General features: G+C 35.6%; 2 protein-coding genes across 2 annotated transcripts; both read right to left on the bottom strand.

Annotated features, from left to right (window-relative positions):
- Positions 1–441: 441 nt before the first annotated feature.
- On the bottom strand, positions 442–3,897 carry LOC112568923 (galactose-specific cell agglutination protein gsf2-like). The gene is made up of 7 exons (XM_025246498.1): positions 3,756–3,897; positions 3,127–3,381; positions 2,292–2,555; positions 1,861–1,968; positions 1,170–1,232; positions 835–939; positions 442–592 (listed from the first exon to the last, which is right to left on the bottom strand). Exons 1-7 carry the CDS (start codon positions 3,838–3,840, stop codon positions 537–539), a joined length of 936 nt encoding a protein of 311 aa, XP_025102283.1. The 5' UTR covers positions 3,841–3,897; the 3' UTR covers positions 442–536.
- A 4,095-nt stretch (positions 3,898–7,992) lies between these two features.
- Positions 7,993–14,875, bottom strand: LOC112568911. The gene is made up of 10 exons (XM_025246470.1): positions 14,661–14,875; positions 13,906–14,259; positions 12,941–13,068; positions 12,321–12,504; positions 11,968–12,207; positions 10,432–10,701; positions 10,111–10,215; positions 9,278–9,529; positions 8,693–8,796; positions 7,993–8,423 (listed from the first exon to the last, which is right to left on the bottom strand). The coding sequence occupies exons 1-10, from the start codon at positions 14,713–14,715 to the stop codon at positions 8,313–8,315; spliced, it is 1,803 nt and encodes a 600-aa protein (XP_025102255.1). The 5' UTR covers positions 14,716–14,875; the 3' UTR covers positions 7,993–8,312.
- Between the last annotated feature and the right edge of the window lie 521 nt (positions 14,876–15,396).

Genomic DNA, 15,396 nt, shown 5'->3' with positions numbered 1-15,396 from the left:
TCAAATGCTTATTATTTCATTGTTTTATATTATTTTCCAACCCAATTTTTTTCTTGGTTTTGTTCCTGTTAATACACTTTCACACGATTTCTACATCTTTTACAAGTCTTTAGACAAGTAAAAGCCCTCATGACATACTGTTGATGTACCAAGAAATGATTTAATCCCGTGAAGACACGTTTAAGTGAGCGTGACTTAGTTTTGATACATTCTACATTGCTACCATTTTTATTCATATGTTGTCGGTATGTACTTTCCTTTCCTGTCCCTCATATGCTGTCCATGCCTCTTTCTTGTTTTTTAGAGAAAAAAACATGATCCTTACCAATGTGAGTAGGCACTATTCTCATTTCTACTTTCTAATGCATAACCATATACTTTATTTTTTGGAGACCCTGAAAAAAAGACAGCTATGCTGTGGACAATTCCTTATTACCCAAGATAAACACAGAAAGAATCAAGAAAACTTTTATTTCCTTAAGAACATACAAAAGTTGTCAGGCATATGTACTGTGGCTGTGTAGAGCAGCCATGTGCTATCTCTCAGGACTGCAAACTGTCAAATATGTTGCAGGTACAACAAACACTCCATCTAAAGGAAAATAAAACTAAGTAAAATTTTAAAGATCCAGATATAAGTAGTATTGAAAATGTATAGTTCATAATGTAAGATTTATTATTAAATTTCTTATTAGAAATTTCGAGATGTAACGCTCCATGGTAAATATGTATAACAATTGTTTTCTCAAAAATAAAATCTCTATTTTTAGTAAGAATTGTTAACTTCCTCTCTGATGGTTTAATTAGTAATGCTTTAAATACTTAGTTGCTTGCCTGCAGTTTGAGAACAATTCCCGCCTCCATTGGCAGCAGTCTCGTAGTGATGTTCACCTGTCTCTTGTCTTGTGAGTCTGTCATAGTGTGGACTTTGTTCAACATCTGTTACAAACATTCCTAACATTTGATCTCACATTTCAAGCAACATAAACAACAATCTCTGCCATAACAGCACACCTTACTTTATTTTCTCTTCCTTGCACTAGGCACAGTGTAGCTATCGTCACTTACATTTTTGTATTGTAAGTAAGAAATACAAGTAAACATAATAAGTCGTTTGCTTTAAATGATTAAAAATATTGCCTGTTAAGGACCACGTGACTATAATATACCTGCGATGTCGTCGTAAGTGTGTTCTTCGCTAAAAGGCCTTTTCGCCTTGCAGTATACTGGACCTGACATATTAAAGGGAAATTTGTGTTATGACAACATCTATGCACATAGTGGTGTTAAAGAATTATAAATTAAAGTGCTAAATACCAGTTGTACTATTACCTGGCAGATTCTGGATGAAACAGGTACATGATTGTTATTTAAGCGAGCGCGGCTCATTCTGCTTTTATTTTACTAAATGAGAAACTTGCATATTTTATTGCATCTCACACTTATATCTTTCAAAAAAAAACATTTTTTAAACTTGAAATGCTCCATAGTTAATAATGTGCGCTTTGCTTTCAGCTGGCGAGGCAAAAAGTGAAATTTTTACCGGTATTTTAAAAATAAAATTATTTCTATTAACCTATAATTAAGACAACTATCTGTGATACACCCTTTAAAAGAGCATTGTAAAGACATTTGCGTGGTGTTAATTGTACTTATTGTCAGTGGTTTGAGTACAAATCCATGTTGAATTGAGTAACTGGTAAACGAATTGAAGATAACAGAATCTTTGTCTACTTTCAAAAATAGCAAAATACCTGAACGCAAGTAATTTAAACAGATGTATATTCAAACATCCAAATGACACTGTGATCTATCCCATGTTGCAAATAGATATGAAAGTTTACATGTGAATGCACTTACATTTTAGACGTATGATCATCAATATAATGAAAATGATAATAACCAGAGCAGCAAGAACACCCACAGTTGTTCCTATTAGAACTGCCGACCCAGCACTAGGTTTGTTTTCTGCGTGAAATAAATATGCATAGGAACAGATTAACAATTTTATTCCGTTATTGTCAAAAGTATTGTAAGATGAAAAAGTATCACATTGTGACACAAGGACTTATATACTATAATTATATATATATATAATGAAAGATAGCTCAACGATACTTCTTTTATATATATATATATGTATATATAGCCGTCTCTGCTGTTAGAGGACAGTCAACTGCCGAAGACACAGGATTGTCAGGACTGCGACAGTGACGAAGAAACTCCGTTTTGGTATGGTACTGTCCCACCCCGTCATGCCAGAACTATAGTGATACCAAAAGTGACAGTACCTTTGGTGCCAGATATGACAGTGGCTGTTGTGCCAGAAGTGGCAGTACCTGTAGTTCCAGGAGTGGCAGTACCTGTGGTCCCAGAGATGACAGTGCCTATTGTGCCAGAAGTGACAGGACCTGTGGTGCCAGATATGACAGTGCCTGTCGTTCCAGAAGTGGCAGTGCCTGTGGTGCCAGAGATGAGAGTGCCTGTGGTGCCAGAGATGACAGTGGCTGTGGTGCCAGATATGACAGTGTCTGTGGTACCAGAAGTGACAGGACCTGTGATACGAGAAGTGGCAGTGCCTGTAGTACCCCAGGCACAAAATTCGCAGCTGTTTGCTGTTAGACAGGCATAAAACTCACATGTGTAGAAAACTGTTTTGTGTGACACTATTCATTGACACTGTAGATAACACGTAGATGTGGTTTAAGCATTGATTAGTTTGTTTATCTTACTATTTTGTTCATTTTCTTTTCGTTTTTCCACGGCTGCGCCTATGAAATGTAATTATGACTGGACAATCACACACGGGGCAGATTGACAGAATGCCGGCCCTTCTACACACATCGTGCCCCCGCAGTAATTACTTAGAAATATAATCAGTCGATCAGATCAGTGGATCGGGAAGGGCATCAACGTGTGGCGCCGCAGCCGTCGCATTGTTGTCGCCCGTGAATTCAAGTGTCACACCTGCTGACGGTTCCTGCTTTTATCTGAGTGTTGGACGGTTGTTGTCGTCAGTCCTGAACCCCAGCTCTCGGTTACACATTTTATGACACAAAAAGTAAACCTTATAATACTTACGTACTAATGTACAGGTATTTGTTCAATAATATAACTTATACTTACCTACTATTTTAAAGGTATAAACAACTGTTCGGTTGATAAATCCTTTTGGACCCCATGTCAGTCGACATGTATAACTGTTGACTGTACTTTGCTGTTCCACAGTTTGAATAAGTAAAGTATTACTATTATCAAACATTCCATCCCAAACAATTTCCGCTGGTGGCGTTCCTGGGTTTAAGGAGGTGCATTTGCAGCTGACTGTAGATTGTTCATTTACAACTTCTGGACAATCGTGGTGAGGTTCTCCTGGAGGCACTGCACAATGTACAATAGTTATTAAATGCTGTAACTCTTTAGAGATGTATAACCTTCGTAAATTGTACATTTCCTTGAGTCTTACTTCTGAAAACAGTCCACACAATTCTTGTCCATTTTGACCCCTTCTTTACCTATTTTTGTCTGTCTGCTACTCCCCTACCCATTTTACACCACTGCAAAATCACATACAATCAGTTGTTAATATCCTCTTCCGTTTTAATTAATCTGTAGATGTCTTTTATGTTATATTTTACTAGTGTTGTTTGTAGTTCCTCTATATGCTGCTTTTGTCTCGTTCTTGCCTTAAATTCTAAGAGCAGCCCCTCACGAGCGTGACCGTAAGCTACATAGGTATAAAAACATCATCTTACCTACTTCAATGGTTCCTGCGAAAAAATTTGGTTGGGGTGGATTTATAGCAAAGCTGTAGGTATACCATCCTCGGACAACTGGCATTATCGTGTTGAAAGAGCAGCTTCCTCTCCAATAATTAATATTGTCAAATATGTATTGACTCAGAGAATCTCCAAACCCACTTTCGATCTGCAATACAGTTGGTCAATGGTCGATAGACTGTTAAGCGTTTTTTGCACATCTAACAGTCACCATTCTGAAGCTGAATGATTATTTTAAATCTTATGTCATTTGACTTTGAAAAAGATTTCGAAACATAAGATGCAGAATGTTTATTTTCAGTTCCATTAAGGCTTAGAACAATTATATAATACTGTACTTAGGATTATGAGTAGGCTGATAAAGACAAGGATGTTTAAGTTTATTTCTTTTTGTTGATTATGCTTTCTTATTTCTCATATTGCTGAATTAAATTTACTTTTATTAAATAAAAAAAGCGTTTACAAAGAATAAGCACTTTGTGTTTGACATAAAGTGCAAATATGTTTTTGGTAGTAATTCAAAACTTTTTGGGAAAGTCTTTAGATATACTTGCGCAGAAGGTTATAAACATCGTGAATGGCTACCTGGTCACCATTGTTTAATAGCCAAGAGCACTTGTGAACAACGTTTGAAGCCAACATTCCTTCTACAGCGCATGTGCCGTGCACGTGCCAGCTGTGTATCGTCACGTAGCAGGTGCCGGGAACGATGCTAGCAGAAGCTATAAAATAGAAATATCATGTATCAAAAAAAAAAAAAAAACACATTTTGTTGCTTGTTTTACCGAAGAAAGAAAAGATTGAATTAAACTCAATAACGACAAAAAGCTCAAATGTAACCTACCCCGCGCACAGCCGCCTTACACGAGTAAGAAAAAGATATATCCTACCGGGAGTATTATCTTAGAAAAAAAAATCTCTCTGTGCGTAAATGAATGAAAACATAAAGGGAGACAAGCACTGGAGCCATCAGAAGTTGTTATACTATAGATTACTTCCCTTTCTAAGCCATGCTTTCGTTCGGAACTGTGTAGGTTTTACATGCCAATGTTGTCAGACTACGACATAGGTCATGCTCCAAGGAATGTAAAGTGCACTCTACTCACATGTGACTTGAATCCTACACGAGGCGATCTCCTTTGTGTCGGGGTCCGAGCACCGGAAGATGGAAGGATCCTGTCTTGTGACATTCACAATTTCAAGCGTGCCTTTGTAGAAAGGAAAATGCCGCTGAGCTAACGAGGCATACATCCTAAACTGTCGGTGTTTTGGGATGTAACACAACCTTCTATTGCACTTTCCGATGTAGAATCGTGATGGGTAGTCAGGAGAAAAGTCCCACTCTAGTTGTCGTTTATACAGACTGCAAGTGAGGCTGATGTTACTGCCCTCCGTTACAGTTATCGTTCCACGACGAGCATTCATAATATTCAGAGCTATGCAAACAAGTAATAGATTTAAAAACATATATATATTATATATATATTATATATATACTTTTCACACTATTTTTGTATATTAATTACACAAATATGTCCTGTCTATTTTTCGTCCGTTTCTATCATCGCCCATCAATAAATTTTTAAACATTTTAATTGTGTTCGCGTGTGTGTGTATGTGTACACGCGCTCTTTTACAAGAATTAGAAAAAAATGATTAAAAAAATTCCATTGCCATACATGTTATTACAGCTCAATAAATAAAGGTTTTAATTTCATAAATACATGGTTTAATAAAAGTTTACTTGCCTGATTGAAGTTTTACCTCCATAAGTATAAGTCCATATAATATCAAAATCGTCGGTCTCATCATTTCTATCTCCAGTTCAGAATATCAGAAGTTAGGACAAATGCTGTATCCAACAGGATTCACAGGTACATCCACTTCTTTCTGCGTACCTAGATACATACTGTCACTTCAGTTTCAAGCAACACCAAAATGTAGAGACAGAATTCTACAGTAGAAATTATGTTCCTCTTTGTCCTGTCGTTTCGGAATTAGAAGGTAAGCAGCCTAGAAGGAAGGCGGAATTCATTCGTTGCTGGACACAGAGCATCCTCATCTATCGTCGTCGGTTTGTAGAGAAGTAAGAATTTCACACATAAGGGCTCGCACACCTTTATATCGCTTTTTTTCAGACTTAGAAGTCGAGCAGACAAGGAAAAAAATAAGAAATATTTTCTTCAAATTAATTTAATACATCTTGGGTTGTTTTTTTTCAAATAAGAGACAACTAGGCTTTAGAACAACTATTTTTAGGAGAGTTATTTCTTGATTCTAATCAGGAAACTAAAATTTGTACATTCATAAATCTTTAGAGATTTTTACGAATATATCTAATGAAGTGCTTTATTTACAGCTTTCTCTAATTTTCTGTGACTGCTGAATAGCTTTTTTGCCAACAAATTAAAATAAAACATTAAAAACATGTTTACGTTGCGCTCTTTTTAACTGAGTTGAGAAGAAAGAACAATATCAAGAGAAAGGTACAGCTATCATAGAGAAAAGTGCAGAGCATCATATGTGTGGGATATTGGAGCAAGTGAGATGTTTTCTTACCTCCCTTGTATCTCTCGCTCTTTCGTACTTACTTATCGTTTTGGGATTTGGCTGTAAGAAACAAAAGGTGAAGTTCGATGGTTGTTTTCATTCTTAATTTAGTTTAGTTACAGCAGGCACACGAACATACACACAAAGAAAGAAACGGGGGCACAAATAAACACTTCTAAAAAATTGCACAAGTATACATAGACTACAAAAACATACAAACACATAGACAAATAGAAAGTTCTATGAATAAAGGTGTTGAGCTAAATTGATTTTGCGTAAATGAGTGACTGACTTGTGACTCGTTTAAGGACAAAAGATAAAGTCGGGTTATCAAGGGAGTAAAATATCCAGTCGTTGACTTCCTAGTCTCGTGAAAAAAATCGGGTCGCAAAGGTGGTCTACATTCTCGTGTCGAGTAAGTAGGGTAGGATTGACAGTTTTAATGGACCCAAGTTATAAAGAGCAACAGTCTTTTCTTCTTTTTTATTTCTTTCTTTTTTATTGTATTGAAGAAATTTTACGCTCGATGGTCTCAAGCAGATAGTTTTTGTCATAAATGTCATTAAATTCGTTCTTTTTGTACAGACAGCACTATAAACGGAAAGCAGGTGTAAGAAAAAAGAGCTTGATAAGGAAAGAAAAGAGAGCGATAAAATTAAAAAGAAACGATCAAATAAATAACAGCGGAGGCATCTCTTGGTATCTAGGACTTGCTCTGAAATCTTGAAGGTGTTGACATTCCTTCAGTGTGTAGGTGTGACAGCCAAGTAAACAAACAGTGTGTCATCTACTTGTGTCTGACTTCACCTGTACATGTCGTCTGCTGTGAGTTTAACTGCTTATTTGAAGGAACCACTATCTTTTAGTATCTCCTCTATTTCCCACTTATTTTTAGCTTAAAAGTATGCCACACACACACACACATCAAAGACACCGACACATTTAGACAGATAACAGCAAGCCCCCATCAAAGCAAAGATACCTGAGTTGTTCAGCTTCCTGGTTACTTTTAATACAAATGAGGCCACACGTGACACCCAGCATCAGGGGGGAGAAGATCTATGTGGGCAGCATAGTAAGTTACATGTGTTTGAAACGAGTGTAAATTTTCTTTCATTCATTCTTTCTTACGAAAAATTAGGGGAGACAATTAAAAACAATGTCGTATTTTACTTGAAGATATACCGTCCCCAACTAGCATGCACTGTTTTCAAGCACTTTAAAGTGATTAAATCGCAAATGGGTTCTTAATCAAGGGAGAGAACCGTGTTTGACAATTTACCAGAAAAGCTAAGCGTGTAAGAGTTCTTCCTCTTTAATTACTTCCATAGTATTAAATAAAAACTTGGGTGCATATTATTATAGAAATTGATGTCACCAGATAAAATCCATATTGTATTTTTTTTCTTTTGTTGGTGTGTGATGTCAATCATTAAGATGTGTATGTCTGCCCGACCGTGTGTGTGTGCGCGCATGCGCGTGTGACTGAGAGAGAGATTTTACCATAAATTAGCAGCAAGTCCTACAAATTTTACTCAAATAAACACTCACACTAACGCATACTTACATCATTTACACATGTATCACTCTTATATACACGAACTCACAATTACCATAAGAAAATAATTTTTTTTAATAATACATTAATAATACACATGTTTCTATATATATATATGTAAAGTTTGAACTAGCAGTAATCACATATTTAACAGTAAATTCAAAAAAATAAAAAAATAAAATATCAAAGGAGACTGAAACCACGCACACACACACACAAACAAAATTAGAGACAAACAAAAATAAATTATTCAAAATTATATGGTACATGTATTTACTTTTTCTTTGTTTGTTTCCTTCCATTTTAACAAACACTGTGAAGAAAGCAAACAATTTGCTTATCATTGGCAGTTAACAAGCTATACAATGTTTTTCCTTGTCACATTTCGGGAGAAATAATCCAAGTGCGAATCACTGTAGTTGCTACTAAAGGTTAAGGTGGCTGTAGTCAGTGTCGTCCTGTTGATGTTCTGAACAGTTCACATGGAAATGTAGGGCATTATATTCGTCATTTCCAATCTCTGCTGCAGTAGTTTTCTATTTCAACACATGCAACATATAAAGAAAACAAAAGTTAAAATTAAATTGTACAGTTTAAAACTTTTGGGTTTGATAAAAAAAATGATAGCGACAAATTACTTCTATTGTATGTGAAATGTTTTGTCGGCAACAAAAGGGATGAAATTACTTAGTTCTAAGATTAAGATTGTACTTTCATTAGAATTTGCTATTTATTATTAAATCTTTATCATTATTGGTCTCTTGGATTATAAATATCTAACAGATTTAACAGAAACATATCTTACGATTGTATCAGGTTCAGTCAATCCAGAGGTTGTCCAGGAAAGGTCATGATAAACGTCCACACAAGAATCAGCTGACAGTTCAGTGACATTCGCGGAGTTAACCTCTGGAATTCATAATAAATAGAAAAGAAAAAGCAATAGACAAACACATAATTATTATTCAAAGAAGTCAGTATGTTATTTGTTCCACCATGTTTCCTTAACTTGAAATATTATTTTCCCGTGGCACAAGAGGTTTGTGTAAGTTCTCTCCCTTTGTCTAAATTTATCATCCTCTTTGATATTTTTAATTTAAAGTCTTTACCGTCTAGATTAAAAATTGGATTTTTTTTTATGTTTTCCTTTTTTCAATACGCTTCGTAAACTTGTTTAGGAGGTAAGGCATTCAAGGTTTCAAGGAAAGGTAACATTGCATTGCTACAAACAAAAGTTATTTAATGACCTTTAATGACCTTTTTTACTACTGGACACTACAACAACTCTATTAAGACTAAAGTATTTTTAATAAAAGATTTTTTATTACCACAATGCTGCCTTTTAAATAGGTGTCATTGTTTTACCTAGTAAATCATGGAATTTGTTTACCTGTTCTGATTGGCTTTGGGTTTCTTTTTGGCTTTAAAGGTTTTCTTCTTTCGTCCCTCTTGTCAGGTTTTGACCAAGCCTGATCAAACCCAATACGCTCTGTTCTAGATAGTCGATTCTCGATTGTTTCACAAATTACCATATTCTCATTATCGCCGTGGTTTCTTATCGTTGTACCAGCGATGGTGTACAGGTCACCTGACGGCGCGGTGTAGTGTACAACAGGAGTCGGTGTCCCACGCTTGCTGAAGACTGTATGAAAACTTAAAACACTGACTCCGACAACCTCTAACCGAGCATTATTAACATATACTGAATTTACATTTATTTCCTGAATCTGTTTATCATCCTGTGTACTACAAGTAATTACTTTCAAATTTCCTTTACTGATTTAAAGCCACTGCGACAGCATTCTAAGAACAAGTCAAAAAGGAATTAATATATATTTAGAATTAAATATATATTAATTCCTATCACGACATGAATGCGACAGATGAACTTATGTTGTATGACAGTATTATTTAGCCCTGATATGAGAAACAATATCGTACTCAAATTCTAAACAATTCATCCTATAATACTCACTGTGCAGGTCACAGAAACTATGTTACTAAGCCACCGGATGTCCTAACTGAGGATTACAAGTGAGAATAGTAAACTCTATGATACTATAGCTGTGGTCTGAGCAATGAAAATGGAGACAACTTCAGCTTATTGTAAAAGAGCTGAATGCAACACCCAATTCACATTGCACTTTCTATTTTGTCGGGAGGGACAGAACCCAATTGATTCTAATCATCTATACGCACTTTACAAAATGAAAACATGCTAACCTCGCCACTTGTTGATGATGCAGACGAAGATAACAGCTCCAATGACGATAACAACGGTAGCAGAGATCCCGCTTATTATCAATATGTCATGAGACTGTTTGTTTCCTGTACAGATTTGAAAGCCATCATGCCCGTCTAAAAAAGTAAACAATGTATTCGTTTTATACTCTTCTTACTGCAATTATGAGTTTGTTAATTATTGTTTAAAACGTTAATGCTTTCGCAAACATACTTGTGATGATGTAAACAATATCATTATTTTATTTCTGTGAAAATGTAGTTTCAATCAGTTTTGTTTTACACCAGTAAAATATTACGTACCTGAGATATGTACCACGTAAATCGCCGATGAAGACACATTCTCAAACACACTGTTGCTTGCTGTGCACTCGACTATCATCTCGGCTTCTTCACTCGTTGTAGTAAAGGTACACGTGCTGGTATTCGAGCTGTCAGTAATGTTGTCACACGTGATGTTCCAGACAAACACAGCTGAAGGGTAAACATCTATTGCAGTACATACTAACACAATCTCTGTACTGTCTCCAGATGTTCTCGTGTAGCTTCTGATGTCTATTCCAGAGGGACCATCTTAAAAACAGTTGTAAATCCATGTCGTAATTTTAACTCATTGAAGATGGCTAGGTTAGAGGCAGTTTGACCCACTGGTACGCATGATTATTACCGTTTTTCAAAAAATCATAAAAAAGTACATAAAAGAGGTAGAAGAAAAATTCAAACTGATAATGATAGATTACAACGTGTAGAAAAGGAACAATCTACTTGAAACTTAAAAGTTGTTCCGACACATGTTGACACAGGTTATGTCAGCTAACAAGAAGTTAGACTTTTAGGAGACAGAAATTGATGTTTAAAAACAATAAGAAATGCACATACATTGTTCTTGTCCATAGAAACTCACAAATTACGTATTTTACTCTTTGAGGACATTTAGGCTAGAGGCGGTTTGACACACAGAAACTAAGCGGCGAAACCCGGTGAATGAACTTTGACCGGTATTCTTTTTTAAATTATATTTAACCATGAATAAAAACAGCTATCTGCGATACTCCATTTTAAAGATAATTTAAAAGACATTTACGTGGTGTAACTTTTAACAAACATACGTGTTGTTGTCTTGTAGTAAAATCAACTGAAAGAGTGTATAGGACGGAGAATTCACAAAGCGGGATGTAGGTCAAACATTTGACAATAAAAAAAAAATTATGAAATAGATACATACACAAAAGTACAAAACAGACATATGTTTTATTAGAATATACAAATGAATTTCAATATTACTTACTGTTTGTTTTCTCATTTTTGGTTGTTTGAGTACACAATCCACGTCGAATTGAGCGACAGGTAATAAATGTCAATATGGCGATTGATAAACAAAACGTCGTGTTCGCTCAAACAAAACAAAATACCTGATTGGTTGATTTTTTTAGCCTTTAAAGGGAAGTAATGGAAAGAGAAACAATTCGTAAGGGATTCCGTGTTTTCTCCCTTATATATTCTTTCATTTACGTCTTAAAAAATTTAAAAACCGCAACGTAGCGTACGGCCGTTACCACTAGGGTGCCTGTGCGCGTGAACGGTCCTCGGAGTTACATGGTTACATGGAGGATGAGAAAATAAAGGCATTTAGTTTGATTCTTTAATTCCTCTGTTTAAAAGTAAGAAAATACTAAAATTGGCATTATATTTGAAAACTTAGGACATTTTTGTATATACAATAGTAAAATCCATTACTTAGTTGTGAGACTGGCAAAGCAAGAGAAGAAGAAACACATGCTGACATTGAAACTGAAATGATTGCCATACAAATGAAGCAGTAAGTAAAACGTTACTTACTCATTACTCTAACGGTGTATATCGTTTCTTTACTGATGGCTCCCCACAAAAGCTTGCAAGTAAAAAGGGCGCCGCTTCCTCCTCTATATATATTTTCCACAGCCAGATGCTCGTTATTTGATTCAGACCACGCAATGTGTGCAGGTGGTTTCCCAATCTTCGATGTATAGCATGTGCAGTTGATACTGGACCCTTCAAGAACCATTTCTGGACAGTTGTGCTGCGGTACCTCTGGCTGCTCTGCGCAAATTATACATTTTGGGTATATAAAAGCTTTTGTTTGACATTCATATCTCATAGAAACATTCGGATTCAAGAATTGGTGTTTTAAAGTTTTGAAAGTAAATAGTTACCAATGCGAAGTGTCTTTGAGAAACGATCCGCTGGGTGGGAGGGCACTGTGACACTGTAGGTATAATCGCCATCATCCACAGGCATGTCGACCTCGAACGTACAGTTTCTTGTATTGTACCATGTAGACCCACGCTGGACAGATGACGTTGGGCCTTGTAAATGATGTAGGCCACTTTCTCCACTCTGCATAGGAGTTTACTTTAAAGAAACTCTTTAACTACAATAGTATTCGTAATCATCTTAAAAAGTAACGATTAAATTACTCCACGCGTTGCGTAAACGACATACTTTTGGGCACACGCACTCGGTCTCTTTATAACTTTTAGAAAACATATTTTTTACAAACACATAAAATTATTAAAACGCAGAAACAGCTAAAACCAGTAAAACAATCGAAAAGGTGCAACACCAAATAAAATTAACTTATTTACTGATTTCTCAGTATTACCTTTATATATATATAGATGGAAAGGATATTTTTTTCATTTAAATGTTTAACTTCGGTTTAAAGAACTAGAGAGACTATTATGAGTTTTTACTCTGCTCTGACATGTACAAAATAAAGTTTGGTTAAAAAGAAACACATTTGAGAAGATATAAAATCTGTAAAGATTCCCACCTTGTATTTCAAACTCCATTTGCACGTAGGAGTAGTTTGACCATCCAGCCATTGAACTGTACACACTCCGGACACTTTCCATCCTGACAGCTGTACACTGCAGCTCCCATGGACAATGCTGATAGGCACTGAGCTCACAATGTAATAAAAGAATTAAAACATGCGTAAGAAGCCTTTAAACATACTCACATTTCATTGCCTTTGGAAGAACTCAGGTCTAATTTAATGTGTTAAACCAAGGGCGGAGGTGAATTGTTATTTCACCAAAAACAACCTCACTGTAAACATGTACAGTCTGAAGGAAAAAAAAGTGCCTGTGACACTTTCTGAAAACGTCTAACAGCCCCACTGCAATCATGACAAGCGTTAACCATTGCGCCACCAATAAGATGGAAATTTCTTTTCAAAACAGTCTTAAACAACCAAGAAACACTTCTGTCTCTAGTGTTTTACTTTCTTGGTGTTTTATATATTTGTTCACTTTATTTTTTCACTTTTGGTTTTTTTTTTGTGGGGTTTTTTTGTGAGCAAATGAGCATTCTTCTGAATGGATACCTGCGCATTACAAACCGATATCATCATCAGCAGCAGCAGCAAGTTACATTTAAACAACATGGTGCTGTGACGTCACAGTGCACTACAATAATAAAACAGAAAGGTTTGTATTTGTTATGGGGACATTTTTGAGGCTGTTTACATTAATGTCTTTATACAGAAGTTTCTATACAAAGTATTATAATCAAACTTTTTCAAAGGCTTCTTTAGTGCTTCATTAGATATACCAGGCAATCCCCATGATTAATCTTTAAGTCATCTGACCACTACAATGATTTTAGGTTTATTTTGCACACACTCAGGATACTCATACAGTCAATGCAATAGGAGGGAAATATAATTATGCAGATCAGTAAAATTTAAACAGAAAAATTGTATACATTTCTGCATCTCTGTCAGATTCCGCGTACCTGTGATAAGCTTGCATGAAGCACTGGCTTCGAAGTAGTACTTTGTATAAAAAAGATTTGTGTAGAAGCGGTAACACCAGCAGGATACGTGAAGTGGGTTCCGTCGTTGGATGTTAATAATGTCAAGTTCACTGCTGTAAAATTTTTTTCTCATGTTTGCTGCTAACCGAAAGGCAGAGTTGTCTTCAACGTTGCACGTGACTTTAGTGCACTCGCCAACGTATTTATCACGTTGATCGTTGTCGCCCCTAACATACCATTGTATCTTATCGCTACACTGACCGCACCTGAGGTGTACAGTGGTTTGTTCATTAATGTACTTCTCTCCAGATGTACACTGCTGAATACTGAGAGCTGTAAAATGACCAAATAATCACATTAACAACACCAACACCAACGAAGACCATAGGCAAACATTTACCTAAATGGCATGTCGAGCCTGTCAATTTTAAAATAGCTTAGTGTCTCTTATCTCCGTTAAAGTCTGTGTAAATATTTATCTTAAAATTGAAAATGATTGAGTTACGTCTATACCACTTGTAACAGTGCTTTAAAACATCAGTATACTTTTTAATGTCTGAAATCAAAACAGGAAAGACAAATTAGTTACTAAAAGTTTCCTTTTAATTTTATATATGAAGCTCAAATATCCTCTATTTCTTCTAAGAACAAATAAGTACGGAGCTTATACTATAACTTACTTGTTGAAAACTATTATTATATACTTACAATAATAATATAAATAACTCAGTTACCTGAACAACCAGACAGTAGCAGAATGAAGTACACTGTCCACACTTTGAATGTCATCTTTTTTCTATCCTTTTTCTGTCATACAATTTTGCTATTGACACATGAGACTAGATAGACAACAGGGTTTCAATGCCCTGACAAAGTTCAAAACTTGCAATGCAGTAGGGTGTAGTTGATAATTTAAGAACACTTTGTTCTCCCACAGATAGTACACTAAACTGAATTATTTCCTCCTTGTATGAAACTCTGGCGAAGTGATATCCGGCTGTCAGTAGAACGTTAAATACTTCCGCAATTAACATAGAGCGTGTTAACCTGTTAAATGTGTTTTTATTATTGCAGCCTAATTTAAAAATGTGCATTCATACAAAAGCATACAACACAGTAGATTCCTGTACAATAGTTTGTTGTTGATCTCACACAATGACCTGCATTGTTTACTTGTTGTTCTCTTAATACGAGTATGTTTACTAGACGAGAATACAGGAAACAATCTGGCCGATAGTGCGTGGGCTGCTTTCTCAGAAAATTAATTTAATGTTATTAAATACTTAAAATGTCAAAAGATTAAACTGTCTCATCCCGACATTTGTAAATATATGAAGTTTTATGGTCAAGGGCCTAATTTTATTTGTAAGTCTATCACTCGTAGGTGCGACCATACTCAAGCTCCCTCTCTCCCTCGTACCACATTACTTAATAAATTTATTTAAGTGATTGTGAGATTTGTAGTTCTGT

This window comes from Pomacea canaliculata, linkage group LG7 (assembly GCF_003073045.1).
Source record: "Pomacea canaliculata isolate SZHN2017 linkage group LG7, ASM307304v1, whole genome shotgun sequence".
Lineage (NCBI taxonomy): Eukaryota > Metazoa > Mollusca > Gastropoda > Architaenioglossa > Ampullariidae > Pomacea > Pomacea canaliculata.
The sequence above is the reverse complement of the archived record's forward strand: the minus strand, read 5'-3'. Positions and strand labels throughout refer to the sequence as shown.

What these genes read in the sequence shown, in the direction of transcription:
- LOC112568911 (XM_025246470.1), bottom strand. Translation starts at nt 14,715, where the DNA reads ATGACATTCAAAGTGTGGACAGTGTACTTCATTCTGCTACTGTCTGGT. An exon ending in GCTACTGTCTGGTTGTTCAG is followed by an intron (nt 14,260 to 14,660) that starts GTAACTGAGTTA and finishes GTCATTTTACAG; the next exon opens with CTCTCAGTATTCAGCAGTGT. An exon ending in TTACGTGGTACATATCTCAG is followed by an intron (nt 10,216 to 10,431) that starts GTACGTAATATT and finishes AAATCTGTACAG; the next exon opens with GAAACAAACAGTCTCATGAC.
- LOC112568923 (XM_025246498.1), bottom strand. Translation starts at nt 3,840, where the DNA reads ATGCCAGTTGTCCGAGGATGGTATACCTACAGCTTTGCTATAAATCCA. An exon ending in TTATACCTTTAAAATAGTAG is followed by an intron (nt 2,556 to 3,126) that starts GTAAGTATAAGT and finishes CTCGTATCACAG; the next exon opens with GTCCTGTCACTTCTGGTACC. An exon ending in GATGATCATACGTCTAAAAT is followed by an intron (nt 1,233 to 1,860) that starts GTAAGTGCATTC and finishes TTAATATGTCAG; the next exon opens with GTCCAGTATACTGCAAGGCG.